The 18,916-nt window shown below is 50.8% G+C and overlaps 1 protein-coding gene across 1 annotated transcript in view; it reads left to right on the top strand.

The window, feature by feature from the left end:
- STIMATE (STIM activating enhancer) overlaps positions 1 to 18,916 on the top strand; it is a 56,665-nt gene that overhangs the window by 24,811 nt on the left and 12,938 nt on the right. The window contains exons 2-4 of the mRNA XM_069475879.1: positions 11,246 to 11,294; positions 14,289 to 14,384; positions 16,373 to 16,494. Coding sequence (XP_069331980.1) covers positions 11,246 to 11,294; positions 14,289 to 14,384; positions 16,373 to 16,494 — 267 coding nt within the window. The remainder of the gene's footprint in view (positions 1 to 11,245; positions 11,295 to 14,288; positions 14,385 to 16,372; positions 16,495 to 18,916) is intronic.

Here is an 18,916-nt window from a genome sequence, read left to right as displayed (position 1 = left end):
GCGGCTGCGGTCAGAGGAGAGGCGGGGCCTACGTCATGTGGGACCCCGGCCAGAGGAGGACCCGCATTTTTTTTGTACCTGCTGTGGAAGGGCAGGGGAGGGCTTTCTGTTTGTGTGTTTTAATTTTATAGAAGTATCATTTACATAATGATCATTTAAGACCATTTGCATAGATCTTAAGTGTAAAGTTTGGCTTTTGACAAATTTATGTGTCATGGGAGTTTTAAGTGGAGTGGAGGTGACATAATTTTATTTATATTTTAAGGACACCCCACCAACAGCTGTGTGGAAGCTGAATGGACAAACAGTAGTCCCATCCTATTACGTAAAATGGAGTGTGGCACTGAGTGGGACCTTTGATGGGAGGTGGCATGTGAAGCTGTCCCTCTGCTGTCCCTGCCCAGGGAAAGGCTAAGTGGTGGGGCAGGGGGAGTGGGTTTGAAACCAGAGTCCTGTGCTGGTTTGCCTTGGCTTGGCCCCGCAGGTCCTGCAGGCCCCAGGGTGTTTCTACCCCGCCACGGTGCTTGTTGATCGTAGCGACCGAGCAGGTCTGGACGCTGCCAACTCAGCAGGAGATGTGAGTCATGTGGCATTCACAGCCGGACAGGCATGTGGACGTTCATCCACGTGATGTGATTCCTGAGGGTTGTTAAAAAGGTCCCTGTTCAAAGATAGCTTTTCCATCACCCTTTTTTTGGTATCTGAAATTCCAGCATTAAAATGTCTTGTTTTTGAGCATGTGAAGCTATCATGAGTCACTATCCTATGTGACAGGAGGTGGCAGTAGTCGATTGAATTGCTTCCTCATGTGACGGGCAGGGAGCAGGATGCGGGGTGGGTAGGTGTGAAGGTTGCTTGGGGACTGGGAAAGACCCAGGGCCTGAGGCACTGTCCCGAGTGGACAGGTCCAAGCAAGGGGCCTGGGAAGCAGCCCCGTGGGAGTGCTGAGAAGGTGCTGAGGTCTCCTTAGGCACCTCCCGGCCTCCCGCCAGTTGTTCTGGTGAGAGAGGACATGGTTACTCAGAGCTCCACAGTGCCCTATGGAGGGAGCTTCTTGGCCAAGTGATGACCTCGGCACTCTCCCCCTGTGGGCGCCGGGTCAGCCAGTTCACGTGGATGGTGGCACCAGCCTGCTGTTCCTATTGCACTGTAGCATGATGACAGGGTGTCTCACCCACTCACTGAATGGGTGATGTGTCACTTCTAGTTTTTGCCTCCCTCTGATTAGAGAGGGAATCCTACAGCATCCCCAACTTGATTTCATGGTGTGTCTCCTATTGTCAGCCAAGAGCGGCATGAGATGTCTTTCCCGTCAGACCTTCAGTGTTTCCCCGGCACCTGCCATGCCCCTGCCCTTGGGCTGCGCCGCCTGAGGAGTGCCTGCCTCTCTGCCTCCACGTGTCCGCTTTACGTAGTCACTAGTGCCCTTGTTCCGGGCAGAGAGTGGCAGGCCTAGAGCTTGAGAACCTTGATGTCTTTCTGTTTCTCTCGCCCAGGTTGTCTCTGTCACCTCTCTTATGTGCTCACCTCTCAGAGCACCAGCAGAGAGTTCTTCCAGCGGCCAGCCTTAGGGGCACATGGAGGCCCACAGACCTGGAACAGAGAGCAGAGCTTGGTATCGGTTCAGTCTGTTTGGTCTGCGCAGCTAGAAGGAGATTTGGAACCAGAATCGCAGTGATACCACAACCAGTGGTTGTATTCAGATGATGACATTTTAGATAACTTTTCTCTCCCTCTGGTTTCCAAACTCATTACAATGATTCATTAATATAATTGAAAAGAAAAAAGAAGGACATTTAGGAGGCCCTGGATCCACAGATTGTAAACAGGTGTGTGCTTTCTTATTTTCTGCAGCTGGGCTTTGTGCTTGAGGATTTATTCTTGCTCTAGCTGTAATACCACTGCTACTTCTTGCTGACATGTGCTTGGCAAATACAAAGCACAGCTCTAGTACTCTGTATTATTTTATTACTGCTCCTATGAGGTGGGTATATAATTTCTTCCATTTTTTAGAGAACAGTTGTGGCCCAGAGAGGTTAAGCAATGCTCCCTTGTCCCACAGTAGGTTCTGGAGCAAGGGTTTGAACCCAGAGCTCATACACGCAGGCACTAAGCGCTGCCTCCTTTGACTTGTGCCGGAGTGCCAGCACGCGTTGCTCCGCTTGCTCAGTTGAGTAGTTAAGTATCTGCTTCATTCCAGGTACGGGGCTGAGTGCTGAGGGTGTAAACGTGAATCACACAAGGTTCCTGTCTGCCTCCTTAACTAATCGTCCAGTGGGAGAGCAGACAAATGCTTAGCATCACACATGAAGTGTCAGGCCAAAGGTGTGCATGGGAGACTTGGGGAGCCGGAGGGAGAGAGGGACACTTAGTTGCAGCGGAATGAAGGAAGATGCCTCAGATTTATCCAGGAAAAGAAATGTGGGGCCCCTCCTAAGCTAAGGGGACAATACGAGTGACAGCACCGAGGTGGGAGATGCCAGGCCACGGGGGCCCTTGTCACCAGCTTACAAAGTCTGCGTTGTGCTCTCTGTCACAGGAGGGTTTTAAGTTCCATTCACTCCGCTCCAGGGTCGGGGTGGACTCAAGGAAGAGGACTGGAGTTGGGAAAACCTATGGGAGTGAAGGGGGTCTCCTGAGCACCAGACCAGCACCCTTTCTGCCACCTCGAGGGATGTCCCTACCAGAAACACTGTGGTCTTACGTTTATGCCTCTTGCTTTGCTGCTGGATGGTCACATTCAGCTGTGTATTGTAATCGTCAGGATGGCAGGGAACTGTGGGCTTTGGATCCGGGTGGACTTAGATACACGTCCTGGTGGTGCCATTTTGGGCCTTAGGCAGACTGTTTGACCTTATCAGTAAGATGGGGCTGCAAGATTGTCATAAAGATTAGAAGCAGTGATGGGAAGTGCCTGTAGTAAGTACCTAATAAGTGGTGACAGTGCTGATGGCAGCTGCCTGCTTTTCTCCCCACATTGACCCCATTCAGTGGACAACTGAAGAAACTTGGACTCAGAAAAGTTAAGTGACTGGCTTAAAATCGTAACATTTTGATAAAGCTGGAACTGGATTTCCAGCCACCCGCACTTGACTGCACTTAGTTCCTTCCCATAAGAATCGCCTGGACCTCCATTTCTCCTTGACAGTGGCCCGGCCTGGGTGGAAAGCTTTCCTAGGCTGGAGCTCGGCCACACGCAGCTGCGGGAGAGGCCGGGAAGCATGCCTTGCAGCTGCCGACTAAGGGAGTTCTCTCAGCAAGGAAGCGGGGAATGGATTTGGGGGGCAACCAGCGATCTACCTCAGTGACTTCCGGGGACTTTGTCCCTGGGTACCTCTGGGGTTTTGGCACTACTGAGGAGGTTTGGGATGGGACTTGGCTGTTGGGATGTTTCTTTATAATTTAGGAAAGGTGTAGAAACACCTCTGGATTTTTCCTTGATGGCTGGTTCCCTCAGCAAGGGTGGGTTTGCTCACCTCCCAGCACAGCTTCTGCCCTCTGGAAGCGTTGCAGACCTAATCAGGAAGTGTGGAGGGGGGTCCTAGGCTCCTGGGGCCAACAAAGCATGGCTCGAGGTCACTGGCCCAGCCAGTGCTGGTTAGAGAAGAAGTCCTGGCTCTGGTGACTTGGCTCTATTCCAACTCCTCCGCTGACTGCTGGGGTGATCCCGGGCAGATCACCCCTTCCCTCACCACTTTCCATGCCCTTTACACTGGGGGGTCGGACACTCAAGGACAACACTCTGACTCGGGGTCCACACTGCCTGGCTTATGAATTGGTCCCCAGCTGGCCCTAACATTGAGCTGGAGGTGGGACTGCTTACCATTTGCCCTGGCTTAGAGTCTGTCACCTTCGACGTTAGCCTGTGTTGCACGGGGCACTGGCCCTTGGTGCAGCTTGAGAAATGAAGTTCTATCAGCAGCATTCCACACTGGGCAGAGGGCTGCAAAAGTGTGGTGTCTTTCTGGCTCCAGGTCATTGGAAAGGGAGTATTTCCCCCAGGGATAAATAAGAAAGCGTGCACTTCTGCATGCTCACGGCCTCCAGAGCTCCCAGATCCCAAGAGTTGGGAAACCTGCTCACATTCTGAGGTCCCAGCAGAGAGCCTGTGCCTGTGATTTCCTGCCATCTGTGAGGCAGAGTGATCCAGAGGGTCTTCTGTTGTCTCTTTTTGAAACATTAAGAGCTAAAGTGACCACTGTGAGGTCTGTGATTACCTTGCTGCTTCAAGATTACACTTTATTTTTTATTTCTATTTGTTAAAGTCTCGTTCTGTCACCCAGGCTGGAGTGTGGTAGCGTGATCATAGCTCACTGCAGCCTCCAACTCCTGGGCTCAAGCAATCCTCCTGCTTCAGCCTCCTGAGTAGCTGGGACTACAGACATGTGCCACTGCGCCCGGCCAACTTTTGATGCGCTTCTAGGAATTTACTCCTCAGATATGTACCCACACACGCAGAGACAGCACATGGCAGGGCCATTGATGGCAGCAGTGTTCGTAGAGTGAATTAAGAGATGGCATGGCCACACCGTGGGATGCCACGTAGCCTAATAGAAGAGGTAGAGCCACGTGTACAGTAGGTGAAACATCCTCCCAGGGGCAGGGGGGTTTCAGGTTAGGGTGTGTAAACCATGCTACCATTTTCTCCCTGAGAGACAATTTGTGCATCTGTCTGCTTGCCTTGCCTGTCCTTGGACGGGTGTGTAAGGTGGGGGACAGTGGTTGGCCCCGAGAAGGCAAACAGAGGTCCTGGGGGTTTCAGATGGAAAGAGACTTTACACTGAGTATGTTTTGTAATCTTTGAGTTTGTTTGTTTTTTTATTTTTTTAAGAAAAAGAGAAAAAAATCTTTGTTAGTTTACTGGAGATGCCATAACAAATAATCACAAACTTCTTGGCTTAACAGAAATTTCTTCTCTCACGGTTCAGGAGGCCCCAAGGCCAGAGTGGAAGTGTGAGCAGAGCCATGCTCCCTCCAGCGGCCTCAGGGAGGACCCTTCCTCGCCTCCTCCAGCTCCTCGGGCTGCAGGGATTCCTTGGCTTGTGGCTGCATCACTCCAGTCCCTGCCTCCATCTTCTCAGGCCCTCTCTTCTCCCTGTGTCTTCTACTCTCCCGTTTCTCGTAAGGATACTTGTAATGAGATTTAGGGCCCACCTGGTTAGTCCAGAATGATCTTTCCTCAAGATTTTTAACTTAATTGTATCTGCAAAGACTTTTTTTTCCAAATAAGGTCACATTTGCAGGTATTGGGGATTAGGGCTTGAACATATCTTTTTGGGCACCACCATTCAACTACTATAATTGCCAACTAGATTTTGGGGGCAAAACTCACCTATATGCTGCTTATAATAGACCCACTTTACATACAGAGTTGAAAAAAGAGAGATTGAAAAAGATATACCATACAAATACTACTAAAAGAATGTACTCGTTCTTAGTAAAAAATGTAAAGAATTTTATATGCTCCATATATTCACCTTTTCCAAAAGATGTACTTTAATTCAAATAAGGCTAAGGTCGGAGAAGATGAGAGCTATATTTTAGGGGAGTTAGAGGGTGTGCAGCATAATTAGACCAAAAGTTCCCTGAGGGCAAGGACGTCCGTGGCTGCGTGGGAAGGTAGCTGAAGAGACCAGGAGCAGGGAAGGCTGTTACGAGGCAGTCTCATTGGCACAGGAAGGAAATCATGAGGGCCAGGACTAGTTTGGTGGTAGAAATGGAGAAAGTGCATATCCAGAAGACTCTTAAATTGAGGAATTGGCAGGGGAGGTTGACAGTTGCGTGGGAGGAGAGTAAGGAGCCCCGGAGGTGAGGATACCTCTGTTCTACGAGGAAATGGCAAGGCCAGCAGGACTAGCAGGGGCCAGCAGGCCGGGCAGCCTGCGGTTGCAGCATCACTAGGAGACCAGGGCTGAGGTGGAGGCTGGCAAGCCCTTGGCATTGAAGCCCTGAGAGGGGAACTTCTCCCCAAGAGTCAAGAGGAAGAAGAGGAGCTGTGGGGGGAGGACAGGACCATGGGAGGTGGAAGAGAGCCACAGAGGAGCCCTGGGAGCGTTGGGAGGACAGCCAGGGGAGGAGGGCTGGTTGGGGGATCCTAGGGTCCTTCTAGGGTTGGGCCCCTGAGCTGCCTGGAGGAGGAGGAGGGAGGGGTTGGTGTAGAGAGGTTAGGTTGCAGCTGGCAGACCCTGGGTCACGTGCATGTCAGAGATCAGGAGGGGGTGGCTCAGCCCCAGGAGTAAGGAGAGCAGATGAGGAGAGGAGGAGCAGGAAGACAGTGCAGAGGAGGCATGGCAGAATGAGGCTTGCTTTCCTGAGTATGTGTTCAGTGCTGGCCCTTCCGCCTGTCTTCTCTCACCAAAAGTCACAGAGCTAGATTTGGGCTCTGTCTGGCTCTGAAGCCCAGGCTCTGGACACTCCTCCTTTTCAGGGTGTGGGGCCCCATGCCTGTCTTCAGGAGAGCTGTACCGAAGGCTGAGAGCCTGCTTAGGAGCATGCCGCACACTGACGCTCGGAATGGGACCGTGCGCGGGGCGGTGTGGCTCCCCTCTCACCTTTACTTGCTCGCTGGGGGCTCTCTCAGGCGTTAGCTGCTCCTCCATCAGCCTTTGATCCCAGGTCTGGTTGGCAGGCTGAGCTGAGGCTGACCTGTGCTTAAGGTGTGCCTGCCTCCCCCCAGCCTTCCGCCTCAGGGGTGGGTGGTGGAGTTGGGGTTAGAAAGGATGGATTGCGCTTTGCGGTGGCCTCCGGCTCCCTCTGAGTGAGTTCTCTCCATCCTGCAGAAGCGCCACTGATGAAGAAAGGTCACTTGTCCCAGACAGAGCTCTGCCTGAGCCTCTGTGAGCCTCCTGGTGGCTGGCTTCTGAGGGGGCAGCTGCCAGGCCCCCGCAGGGAGCGCTTGTCCCTGTGGGGCTGGGTACCTGGCTTGCCATCTCTGCACTTCTCACCTTCAGGGAAGCCTGTGTCTCCCTTGTGGGCCACCCCACCCCTCAGAACCTGTAGTGCCGTGGAACGGGGTCACCTCCCACCGAGTCAGCCCTGGCCATCCTCCTTCTCTCCCAGCTGTCCACTCTGTCAGCAAATGCCCAGGGCCAGAGCCTGACCTCCCCTCCCCTGCTGCCGCTGCCCGGGCCAGCCCCCCACATTTGGCCCTGGGTTACCGTGGTCTGCTCCCTGTTTCCGTGTAGTCCCTTGCGGCTGCTCCCAGCACAGCAGCCAGAGCTCAGCCACCACGCACAGGCCGAGGCAGAACCCACACCTCCAGCCTCCAGCCCCCACTGCAGAGAAGGCGGGGGTTTTGTGTGCTTCATCTCCTGCGGGACAGAACGGGGCTCATTGCACAGCGGGCCCCTCGATAACATGATGGGACGGACAAATGAAGTTTTCTGTGTTTTTCCCCTTACCAAATAAGATCTGTAGAAGGTCTCTTAATATTTCTTCTTCCTTTAATTAAAAAAAAAAAGATTTTTTTTTACTCTGGAATATTCTAGGGAAGGGGGATAGGAGATGGAGAGGAAGAAGGCAGGAGCCATGCTTCTGCTATCCAGAAGAATCGGAATCATTCTGAATTCTGTCAGAGGTGCTCCTACGTGTGGCTACCGCAGGGCGCCAAGCTCCTGCACACACAGTCTTCCTTCCCTGCCCAAAGCCTGACTGTGGGTCATACTGGTTCTCCCACAGCCCACTCTGCTACATGAGCTCCAGTCTCTGAGACAGGTTTGCTTTTCTTTTTCAATTTTTTAAATAAAAGCAGTGAATATGGAAGAGTGTTTTAACTATTCAGAATGATATAAAGAGGCTACTTTCCTGATCCATAATTCTTTTCATCAGAGGTAGCTGCCGGGCATGGTGGTGTGGTCCTGTAATCCCAGTGAAGCCGAGGTGGGAGGATCGCTTAAGGCGAGGAAGTGGAGGCTACAGTGAGCTGTGATGATGCCACTGCACTCCAGCCTGGGCAACAAATTAAGATCCTGTCTCAAAAAAAAAAAAAAAAAAGGTGGCCCTTATATATCCTTCTAGGAAAAAAATATGCATAATACCAGCATAAATTTTTATACATCCAAAATGGACATGAATAGAATCATGGTACGCATATTATTCTATACTTTATTAATATAATTTGGAAATCTTTCTATATTACTCCATATAGATTTACCTTGTTTTTAGCAACTGCTTAGTTTTATACTGGATGTAAGTACCATGGTATATACACCTAACCTCATACTGACAGACATTGATTTTTGTTATGACGGTGTTGCAGTGAATATCCTTACATATCCTGATGTGTCTGCAGGAAAAAATTTGTAGAATGCATACCTGGAAATGCATTGCAGATTAAAGGGGCATGGGCATTTAAAATTTTGATAGACATTGCCCAGCTGACCTTTGAATGGTTACACTAGTTCATTCTTCTAGAATATGTTTTTCGCCCAACTTTTTTTTTTTTTTTTTTTAAGACAGGGTCTCACTCTGTTGCCCTGGCTAGAGTGCAGTGGCGCAATCATAGCTCACTGCAACCTCCAACCTCCACCCCTGGGCTCAAGTGATCCTCCTGCCTCAGCCTCCTGAGTAGCTGAGACCACAGGCACGTGCTACCACACCCAGCTAATTTCTTAATTTTTTTGTAGAGAGAGGGTCTCACTATGTTGCCCAAGCTGATCTTGAACTCCTGGCCTCAAGTGATCCTCTTGCCTTGGCCTCCCAAAGGACTGTGATTACAGGCATGAGCCACCACGCCTAGTTCCCCAACTTTTTATTTGGAAAAAATGTTAAACTTACAGAAAAGTCTAAATAATTGTGTAATGAATACCCAAACCTCCTTCACCTCGGTTCACCAATTATTGTGTTGCCATGTGTGTTAGTTTTCTCAGGCTGCCATAACAAAATATCAGACTTGATGGCTGAAACAATAGACACTTATTTTCCCACCGTCCCGGAGGCTGGAAGTCTGACATGAAGGTGTCACTCGGCAGGGACGATTTCTTCTGAGGCTTCTCTCTTGGCTTGCAGGTTGTGTTCTCACGTGGCCTTTTGTTGGTGCACTCACACCCTGTGTCCTAACTCCTCTTAGAAGGGTACCCGTAGCATTAGATTAGGGCCGATACTACCTCATTTACCCTTAATTACCTCTTTAAAGGCCCCGTCTCCAAATACAGTCACACTCTGAGGTACTGAGGGTTAGGACTTCAACGTACGAGTTTGGGGGGCACAGTTGAGTCCATAATGCCACATTTGCTTCTCTCTCTCTCACTGTATATCATATTAATATAGTATGATTATAACAATAGACATATAATTATATTGTATTATAATTATACCATTTATAATATATTTGCCATATATAATTATAATATATAATGTATAATTTTCCCTCTAAACCACTTGAAAGTAAATTGCAGGCAGTCTGTTACTTTGGCATGTATCTCCTAGGAATGAGGTCCTCAGGATATGTTTGATGTCTTTTATACTGCTGGGGACAGATTCCCCTGAAGCAGAGGAACAAATGAGCATGAAGCGGCTCTGGCTCTGACTGGAGGCTTTCCCTCCAGGTGGTTTTGTCTTGCCCCAGTTTCCTCCATGTCTCCCTCCTGAGCCTCCTGCCCCGAGGGAGACTTGGCATACGCCTGGGAAGGAGCCTCTTGCCTTTGAGAGCTATTCGGGTGAGCAGAACCTCTTGGCCTCAACTCTAGATTCTTTGGCCTTGTTGATGTCTTGGATCTGCAATGTGTCAACGAAATGACAGACCTCCTTACAATTCCACCTGCTTTTTGGTCTCTATCAACATGTCTCCCTATATACCAGACTTGCTATTTCAATTCTTTGTAGAGGCAGCCCTTGCTTTGCAAAGTGCAGGCTGCCTGTATTTATTCAGAGTGAGGTTTATTGCTTTGGGTACCATTTCCTCCCTCCCTCTCTCCCTTCTCCACCTGCACCCTCATTGGCAGTTTGGAACTCTGCCAGAAGTTGGTTCTTGCCTGCTACCAGTAGTAACGAGGCATCCTCTGTGGGCTTGTCGCTGTCTGTGTCCTCCTTAGCACTGTTGTGTGGGAAAACATCCTACAGGCAACACTCCCAGTGCTTGTTATAGTAGACAGAATCATTGTGCAAGCCTTCAATGGAGGATGTGTAGCTTCAAGTCTTTGTATTTCCTCTCATTCAAGTCGGTTTTGTGTCTGCAGACCCAAGGTACAGGTGTCAAACTGGCGAGTCCTTGGCCTTCTGAGGCCAAGCAGGTTGCTGCTAAATGAGCGCCCCACTCCTGCTGACTGTTCCATCGCGGGAGCACCGCTACCTAGTGGCCGTAGCCAGTGTCCTTCCTTGGTCCTGTCCACCCCCAGAAATCCATCATCTACTCAATTAACAGAGCTGCCTTTCTACAACACAGTTCAACACGTCTGTGACTCTGCTTAGAACTCTTCCCTGGCTTTTCCTTTCCTACAGGATTCATTCCAGACTCCTTCGCCCAGCATTTCATCCCCTTCCTCTTTGGCACCTGTTCAATTTGTCACCCTGTTACCTGCCTTTCCCACAGAACGCTCCCTTGTTACCTGCTGTGTTGAAGCCAAACTGAATTATGCCAAACACTCTGCCCTGCTACTTCCCTGTACCTATTAAGGAAGTTGTGGTGCTTACTCCGCCCAGAATGTGTCTTCTCCCCATCCCCTCCAATCATGGTCTGTTTGCCGGCCTTCAGGGCCTGGCTTGCCCATCTCCCAGCAGGGAAACCTGTCCTGACTGCTGCCCTCCTCCAGGCAGGTGGAGTTGGCCATCCTTCCCTTGTCCCATCATTCTGCCTCAGACTTCCCTCTTCTCTAGCACTTACCACACTATGTGCTTAAGTGTCTGTCCCCCTAGTTGCTAGACAACTGACTTTACCATTATGTCCTTAGTGCTTGGCTTAGGGTAGGCACTTCGTAAATATTTGGGTGGCTGGATGGATTTATCCTTGAACAGAACAAATCCTGAAGTTGGAAGCAGCTACATTCCACCTTGCTGTTACCAGTGCTTGTATGAGTGGGCCTTGTCACAGGCTGTGAGGAGTCATTCTTCCTGAGTGTCCAGTTCTGAAGTGTCCATACTGTCATCAGCAGTATAGGGCCTCAGTGGGTGTATTGTATATTATCACATGTTGAAAGAGAAAGTACCTTAACTTAGGTGGACAGTGAGTAGACTGGTAGCCCTACTTGTTACATGCACTTTGCTTTATGTTGTTGCTTTGGAAAACCACTGTGTCTGTCTTGTCTTTCAGTCAAACGCTTCAGAGAACCAAAGCATGAAAGACGTCCGTGGAGGATATGGTATGTATTTACGTATTAACTCATTCCTGGGATGCTTTTGACAATGTTGGGGATTATCTGGGGTGGTATTGGAGTGGGGAGGGGATGGAATATGAGAAATGATGTGTAACGTGTCTAGGATCCCTTAGTCAAGTTAATCATTAGGAACTATGGATAATATAAAGCACTTCTATTTCTTCAGATAACTTTTGATCCCTGCCTTTATTTTATGATCACTCTGCTTCCACTGTTGAAAGATAGAAGGTAACACAGAGAGTCCCTGCTGCAGGCTCCTGCATCTGTATCTGCCTGTTGTTAGATTAGGTTTGAATTCTTGGATTCTGTAGTCTGTGTGTGTAAGCAGAAGGCAATCTAAATTTGGAGATCAGCCAGCCATGCCATGAAAATACTCCTCTCCCTAAAACTAGTCTTTCGAGGTCCTAAGATAAAGGAAAACTGTTTCTCTACTCACAGCACTTCTCATACCAAACGTATGGGATTTTTTTTCCCCACACCAACCAATTTTCTCTCTCTCCAGATACCAACAGGGTGTCCCATAATTTAATTCAATTCTGATACTACCTGGACTTAGTATAGCCCTCACATGTTAAGGGCTCAGCCCCACAAGACTGCCCCCAACTTCAGATGCCAGTCACAGTCCACACTTCTGCCCAACTTGGCTCCAAAGTTGGGGGCTCCCACAGCCCCCCTCAGGTTCAGTAATTTGCTAGAATGGCTTACAGAACTCAGGGAAACCTTTATTTACATTTGCTGGTTTGTCATAAAGGGTAAAGATGAGCAGCTAGATGAAGAGGTACAAAGGCCGAGGTCAGGAAGGGTCCCAGGTGCAGGATCTGGGGCCCCAGTGTGTGGATGTGTTCACCAGCTCAGAAACTCCCTGCGCCCTGTAGTGGAGGGATTTTTATGGAGGCATCATTGCGTAGGCGCGATTGATCATTAACTCCGTCTCTGGGCCCTCTCTCCTCCCTGGAGGGTGGGAGTGGACTGAAAGTTCCAAGCTTCTCATCATGACTTGGTCTTTCTGGTGACCAGCCCATGCTGAAGCTGTCCAGGAGCCCACTAAGAGTCACCTCATTTGAACAAAAGGCTCCTGTCACCCAGGAAGTTCCAGGGGGTTTATTTAGGTGCTCTGTGTCAGGAACTGGGGTCAAAGACCAAATATTAGAACAAAGCGTGCTCCGAGCACCCCTGTCACTCAGGAAATCACGGGGTGGGGGGGGTTTAGGAGCACCATACCAGGAAACAGAGCAGAGACCAAATATGTGTATTTCTTATCTATATTTTGAGATATTTATCAAGCATATATTTATTTCACGTAGGACGATCCTGCACTGGCAGTTTCTCCTTTGTAAAATTGTGGTACAGCTTCAGGTGTAGGTTCCAAAGGTAAAACTCCAAGAAAATAAATCACCTGGAAGGAAATAGCATTTCAACACAGCACAGTGTCCACAAGAAGCTGCCTCGGTAGGCTGGCATCTGCCCTAGCAAAATATCCCTTCTCCTTCAAAGGAAACTTCAATAAACTGCAGTGATAAAAGGTTACTTCATAAAAATTTAAGCGTGTTCTTGCTTCTTCTTAAATGCATTACTGTCAAATGTCGCTAATTTTTACTTTTATTTTTCCCAATTGGTTTAAGTCTAGGTATTTAACTTTAGAATGTGTGACTCCCACCTCAGCTCTGGGGAGGGACTTGGTGAAGACCTAGATTTGGGGCTCTCTGTGTCTTACACATTGTCCTTTGGTAACTCCTCCTCTCCCATGAGTTTAGGGAATGATTTTCTAGCCTTGGTTACAGAGCTGATCTGGATAATCTCCATAGTTGGTTCCGGTCCTGAGAGCCTGGGGCTGATGCCCAACTGGGAGGCCAAGAGAGGCGGCCACAATCAAGAGGTGCCTTGGCCACAGACGTGAGTGGCCACGTCAGACATGAGTGTGGCAGAAAAGAGTCTGAAGGCACACACCGTCACCACCATGCTCCTGCCACATGGATGGGGTGACAGGGTGTCCCAAAGATTAACACCCTTGTTTTTTCTTTTTTGAAACGCCTGTCACCTAGCCCACACTGCAGCCTGCAGGCCAATCTGTATTACTGGAATAGCCGTGTCTATGGCCGTTTTCATGCTCCAGCTCCGATGGCAGCGTTGAGCAGTTGAGATAGGACACATATGGCCCGCAGCACCTAAAATATTGACTCTGGCCCTTTACAGAAAAAGTTTGCATACCCCTAATCTAGCCCATTGTTTAAATGGCAGCAGCTGGAATTTGTTTAGGGATCCACCTCTAACACTGGATTTGTGCAAATCTTGTTAATCCTGCAAATAGTTTAGCTCACTGTGAGTGAAGTCAAATGGGGGCTCTTTAAAATAGGGGGCACCTTGGGCTTCATTGCAAAGCTGTGATCTAGCATTTTATTTTGAAGTTACAAAATGAAAAATTAAAAACATGTATTTTGAATATGATTAATAGTGGCCTGACTGGGCGGGGTGTCTCATGCCTGTAATCCCAGCACTCTGAGAGGCAGAGGTGGGAGGATTGCTTGAGGTCAAGAGTTTGAGATCAGCCTGAGCAAGAGTAAGACCCTGTCTCTACCAAAAAAATAGAAAAATTAGCCAGGTGTGATGGTGCAAACCGGTAATCCCAGCTACTCAGGAGGCTGAGGGAGGAGGATTGCTTGAGCCCAGGAGTTTGACGTTGCAGTGAGCTATGATGACACCAGTGTACTCTAGCCAGGGTGACAGGGTGACTCTGTCTCCAAAAGAATAAAAACAAGTGGCCTTTTAGGGATTTCAAAGGCAGTGTTACTGAAGGTTTTGAAAGTTGGCTGAAATGCCAGGCCTGAGTTAGTACTGAAGGCCCCAGGAAGAGGTGACTAGTAATTGGAAGGTTGGGGTCTCCCTGGCAGCTTTTTTCCTGTTTCAGATGTCTCATTTTCCCCAAATTGCATAGTACCCTCCTGTCAGGCAGATAACAAGTGCTGGTTCTATTTTGTACAGGTTTTTAGACACTTCCAAACAAGCCATAGGAATGCTGTTCATCCACTTTGCAAATGTATACCTAGCAGATCTCACTGAAGAGGACCCTTGTTCACTGTAAGTGGTTCGCATTTGAGTACAAACATTGCAAACATCACTCACCCCTCCATTCAAAATGTAGTCTGGCCTTGCTTTCGCTGCTGGTCCTGCTCCCTCTAGCTTGGGGAGAGGTGCTCCCCTTTCTCTTCTGTGTTCCTCTGAGAGATCACCTGTGCACGCTGTCTGAGCTCACAGACAACTGTCAGTTGGCTCACAGGGCTTTGCATGGTGACACATGATCCACGCATTGGCTTTCTGCTGATCAATCCAAGTTCTGTCCTTTGATTTTATGTTGCCTTTTTGTCTCCCAGTTTCCAAGCAGCCCCTGGCAAGGAAAGGTAACACCCTGCAAGTGTGCTGGAACCAGGACACACAGGGCTTCTCTTTGGTGTCAGCCACTCAGGGTCGGAACTGTTGTTGACCATTCTTGACCTCTTTGACCTAGAGGCCAGGGGTTCTTCTGCCCTCTCACTGCACTGTGCCTTCCACACAGCCCCCAGAGCCATCTGTCTGCAACCTTAGTCTGGCCACGATATGCTGTCGTCCTTGCTGAACAATTCTGCTCTGAGCAGATGGAATGGCAAAGGAGGCTCACACTTCATCCCGGCCCCGTCTCCTGTCTCCTTTCATCCTCATAGCAGCCCAGCCGTATATTATAGATACTTTGATTATCCCCATCTGAAGCACAGAGAGGTTCTATATAACTGCAGGGTCGCATGGCTCAGGGGTGATGGGCCCCACCAGTCTGGCTTCAGCACCCATGGTGCTCTGCTGCCTGCCGGTCTCACTTGTTTTAAGTACAGAGCACAGGACTTTCTTTACTGCCAGGGCCCGGCACACAGCAGGCTCAGTAAATATTCGGGGAGTGAGTGAATGAATGTAAGGCATATATGTACCTCCGGTGTCCATGTCCTCATTTTCTGGATGGGTCTCAGGTGTGAGAACTCAGGTGCGAGAAGCTCTGGACACCAGTTAAGTGTCAGAGCAGTGTAACCTCGGGCCAGAGGAGAAATTGCCTTGGAAGCTGTTGCTGTTCCCGCCATCTCTGGTCTGAGAGTGACCCCTTGTGATTTTGAAGAGGAAGGGCAGGCAGGAGACATGCGGCCCCCTCCCTCTGCACAGAGATTCTCGCGCTGCTCTGACCCTAGAGCGTGCTGTGCACACGGCCGAGGCCGGGCTTCATCAAATGCCTCAAGCCTCAGCAACTCGAAAGCTGCCGTGGTCAGGTCTTGTGTCCTGAAGCTTACCTGCGAGGATCTCGGAGCCATGTGGTGGCACAGAGGGTCAGTACCTGGCCCAGTGACCTCTACCGCAGGGTGGAGCTCCGCTGGATCTGGGTGCAAGGCCCTTGGGAGAGGACGGCTGTGAGGGGAAAGGTTTCTGTCAGACAGATGGAGACAGACCGCAAGGACAGGTGGTCAGTGTGGGCATTCCCTTCGGGCCCTCTTCCTCTCCTTCCTCCCACCATCTTGCCTTTTCCTAAGGGGAATAAAGCTCTCTTTCCAAAGTATAAAAATATTACTTGCACCGGACTCCAGGTGGAGTGAGTGAGGGCCACGTGGCCCTGCCCCCTTTGTCTAGAGCCCCCAGAGAGCCTTCTCCTGCAGTGCTCCAGTGCAGCAGCATTGCTGGTGGCCTCGCGTGAGCCACACTGTCAGGGCGTGGACAGAATGTAGGATGGGTCTGTTTGTCCCAGTTATGTTCTGTTTTCCTGTTGATTTCCTTGGCTGCTTCCAGGTACTCTGTCTTGCGTTGAACCTTTGCCTGGCAGGCACACTTGAGGGTTTTTAAGTTCCTTTGCCCCATTTCCACCCCTCCGTCAAGTCATTTGACTCCCAATGAGCTGAGGGGCAGGAGAGCTGCACGGGCACCTTAACTCGGCCAGCCCCGAACAAGCTCGAGCAAGCGCCGGGCCGGTCAGCCCCTCCAGGCCACACTGCGTCAGCCTTGACCTCCGGCCTCAGCAGGCACGACGCTGACAGTGCTGGTGCACCCTCTGCCCACAGGTACCTCATCAACTTCCTCCTGGACGCCACTGTGGGCATGCTGCTCATCTACGTGGGCGTGCGTGCCGTCAGCGTGCTGGTGGAGTGGCAGCAGTGGGAGTCCCTGCGCTTTGGCGAATACGGTAACGTGCCGTGGACGTTGGACAGGGCGCGGTGGGACTGCTGGGAGGTCTGCTCCTTGCCCTGTGCAGCCCACCAGACACAGGGTTCCAGAAAAGGCTCAGGAGCTGGCAGCTGTCTCCAGCTGGTGGTGGGGCTGCTGGTGAGGCTGGTTCTGGGGCCTGAGCACACCCTCCTGTGGGCGTGGGTGCCCGCCTCACTGCTGAGGCTGTCATCTGTGACTGGGAAGGTGGCAGGAGCCAGGAGACGCTAGACTTGGAAGGAGGCCAGACATTTGCCCCTTCCACCAGAGGGCACCAGTGGTCCCACCCACAGGGCCACAAGGCCACGTCATTCTGCCAGGCTTCCCATAGAGCCCACAGCACCTGCCCACCACATTAGAGAGATGGGGACAACTCTCATTGTGTAGAGGTGCAAAGCTCCGCCCCTCTCATTGCTGCACATTTGTGCTTGTCCCATCACCGGGCCATTCTGCTGGCAGAATAGAGCTCACACAGCCAGTGCTGGCAGGTGCATCCCCTCGGGGACCAGGTTGCCGTACTGTCTCCCAACTGCAGGCTCATGCCCAGCCCAGAATCTGGCATGTACAGTCACCAGGGACACGAGGTTCATCCTCACTCAGAGACACGGCTCGGAACAGATGACTTGTGGATGCTGACCGGGCTGTGACCCACTCCCATCTCAGACCCCATTGGGAGACAGCTTAGGTAGGAAGCTGCCTTGGCGCTGGCTCTGAGTGTGAGAAACAGCTGGATGTGGCCTCCGCAGGGGCTGCTGGTGAGAGGTGCCTCTTCAGGCCCTCACTGCCCTCTGGGGTTTTGGGACAGGCTTAAGGGGTAACATCGGCTCTTTCCCACCTTCACAGCTGGCCCCACTGTCTGCAGGCAGGAGCTCCCCCTCCCAGTTGGAGCAGCATCAGTGGAGCCTTTGCCACGAGAGGGGCACACGAGACAAGAGAGAGGGAGTGCGGATGGAATTCTGGATCCCCTCTCTCCTTTCCTGGTCACGCCTACCAGAGAGCTCACAGCCCTGGGCCCAAGGGCCACTCACTCCTAGATCGCTAAAGATTCACAAGGGCCTGACAGTTTAAAAGGGGAGCCAATTTGTGGGGCTGGCTGTGAATGCCTTGGGTATTTCTAGAAATGTTAAGTAATTGTTTGTCTCCGTTGAGGGGAGATGAACTCAGGGAGGGCTTTTCTTAGTCCCGTTACTTGATGCCTGATGAGTCACTGACTTAAGATAGTGTCCAGCACACAGCGTGTGCCTCCTGTGGCTCCAGGGAAAGCTTTTCAGAAGCTCCGAGTCATCCGCTCCTCAGCTTGCAGGACAGAAATGGACCACAGCACGTGTGGACCAGCGCAGCAGCATCTTCGTTTATAGAGCAGGCACCCAGCATAGTTAAGTGACGCAGGAGCTCACCCAGTGCGTGGTTAGGGGAGCCTCGTGCCAGCTGCGCAGGGACACCCGAGCCCTCCACCACCTCCAGGAACAGTGCTCATAACTACTCCTTTGCTGTCGAGACCCCTTTGAGAAAGGATCAGCTCGACGGTAGCTGGCCAGTGCTGAGGTGGATCTGCCTGCCACCTGTCATTTTCTATTTCTGACAATTTCTGTCATTTTCTATTGCTCTGTAACAAACTACCACAAACTTCATGGCTCAAAACAACACAAATTGATTACCTTATAGTTCTATCGTTCAGAATCCAACATGGGTCTCACTGGGTAAACTGCAGGTGCCAGTAGGGATGGCTTCTGGAGGCCCTGGGAGACCGTTTCTGCACTCTGCAGCCTCGGGAGGCCGCCCGCACGCCTTGGCTTGTGGCCCCTTCCTCTGTCTCCACAGCAGCCACACATCGCATTGCTCTGCCCTCCCGCTGCCTCCTGCCACTTTAAAGTGTCCTGTGGCCCCACCTGGACACTCTAGATACTTTTCCTATCTTAAAATCAGCTGATGAGCAACCTCAATTCCATTTGCAGCCACAATTCCCTCTTTGCTATGTAGCATTACACATTCGCGTACTCCAAGGATTCAGATGTAGGCTTCTTTGCAGGGATGTTATTCCACCTCCCAGAACTGTTAACCTGCTCATCTATTTGAGGCAGTAATTCCCTGTAGGCCTGCATCCCCCAGCCCCCAGGCTGTGGGCTGGAATCAGTCCAAGGCCTGTTAGGACTGGGCCGCAGAGCTCCCCCACCTCACCCACCCTGCCCTGTCCATGGAAAAATTGTCTTCTATGAAACTGGTCCTTGGTGCCAAAAAGGTTAGGGACCGCTGATGTTTGCCCCACAGCTCTCTCAGCTAAATGAAGAGGAGGGGCTTATTTTCCAGGTAGCTTCCCTTCGTCCTAGAAAAGAAGGTCATGAGCTTGCTAACAAGAGCGTGGGACTCGGGGAAATCAGCCACACAGCCCTGGGGGGCAAGAC

This window comes from Eulemur rufifrons, chromosome 7 (genome assembly GCF_041146395.1).
Source record: "Eulemur rufifrons isolate Redbay chromosome 7, OSU_ERuf_1, whole genome shotgun sequence".
Taxonomy (NCBI): Eukaryota; Metazoa; Chordata; class Mammalia; order Primates; family Lemuridae; genus Eulemur; species Eulemur rufifrons.
This window is presented reverse-complemented; position numbering and strand designations above follow the sequence as displayed.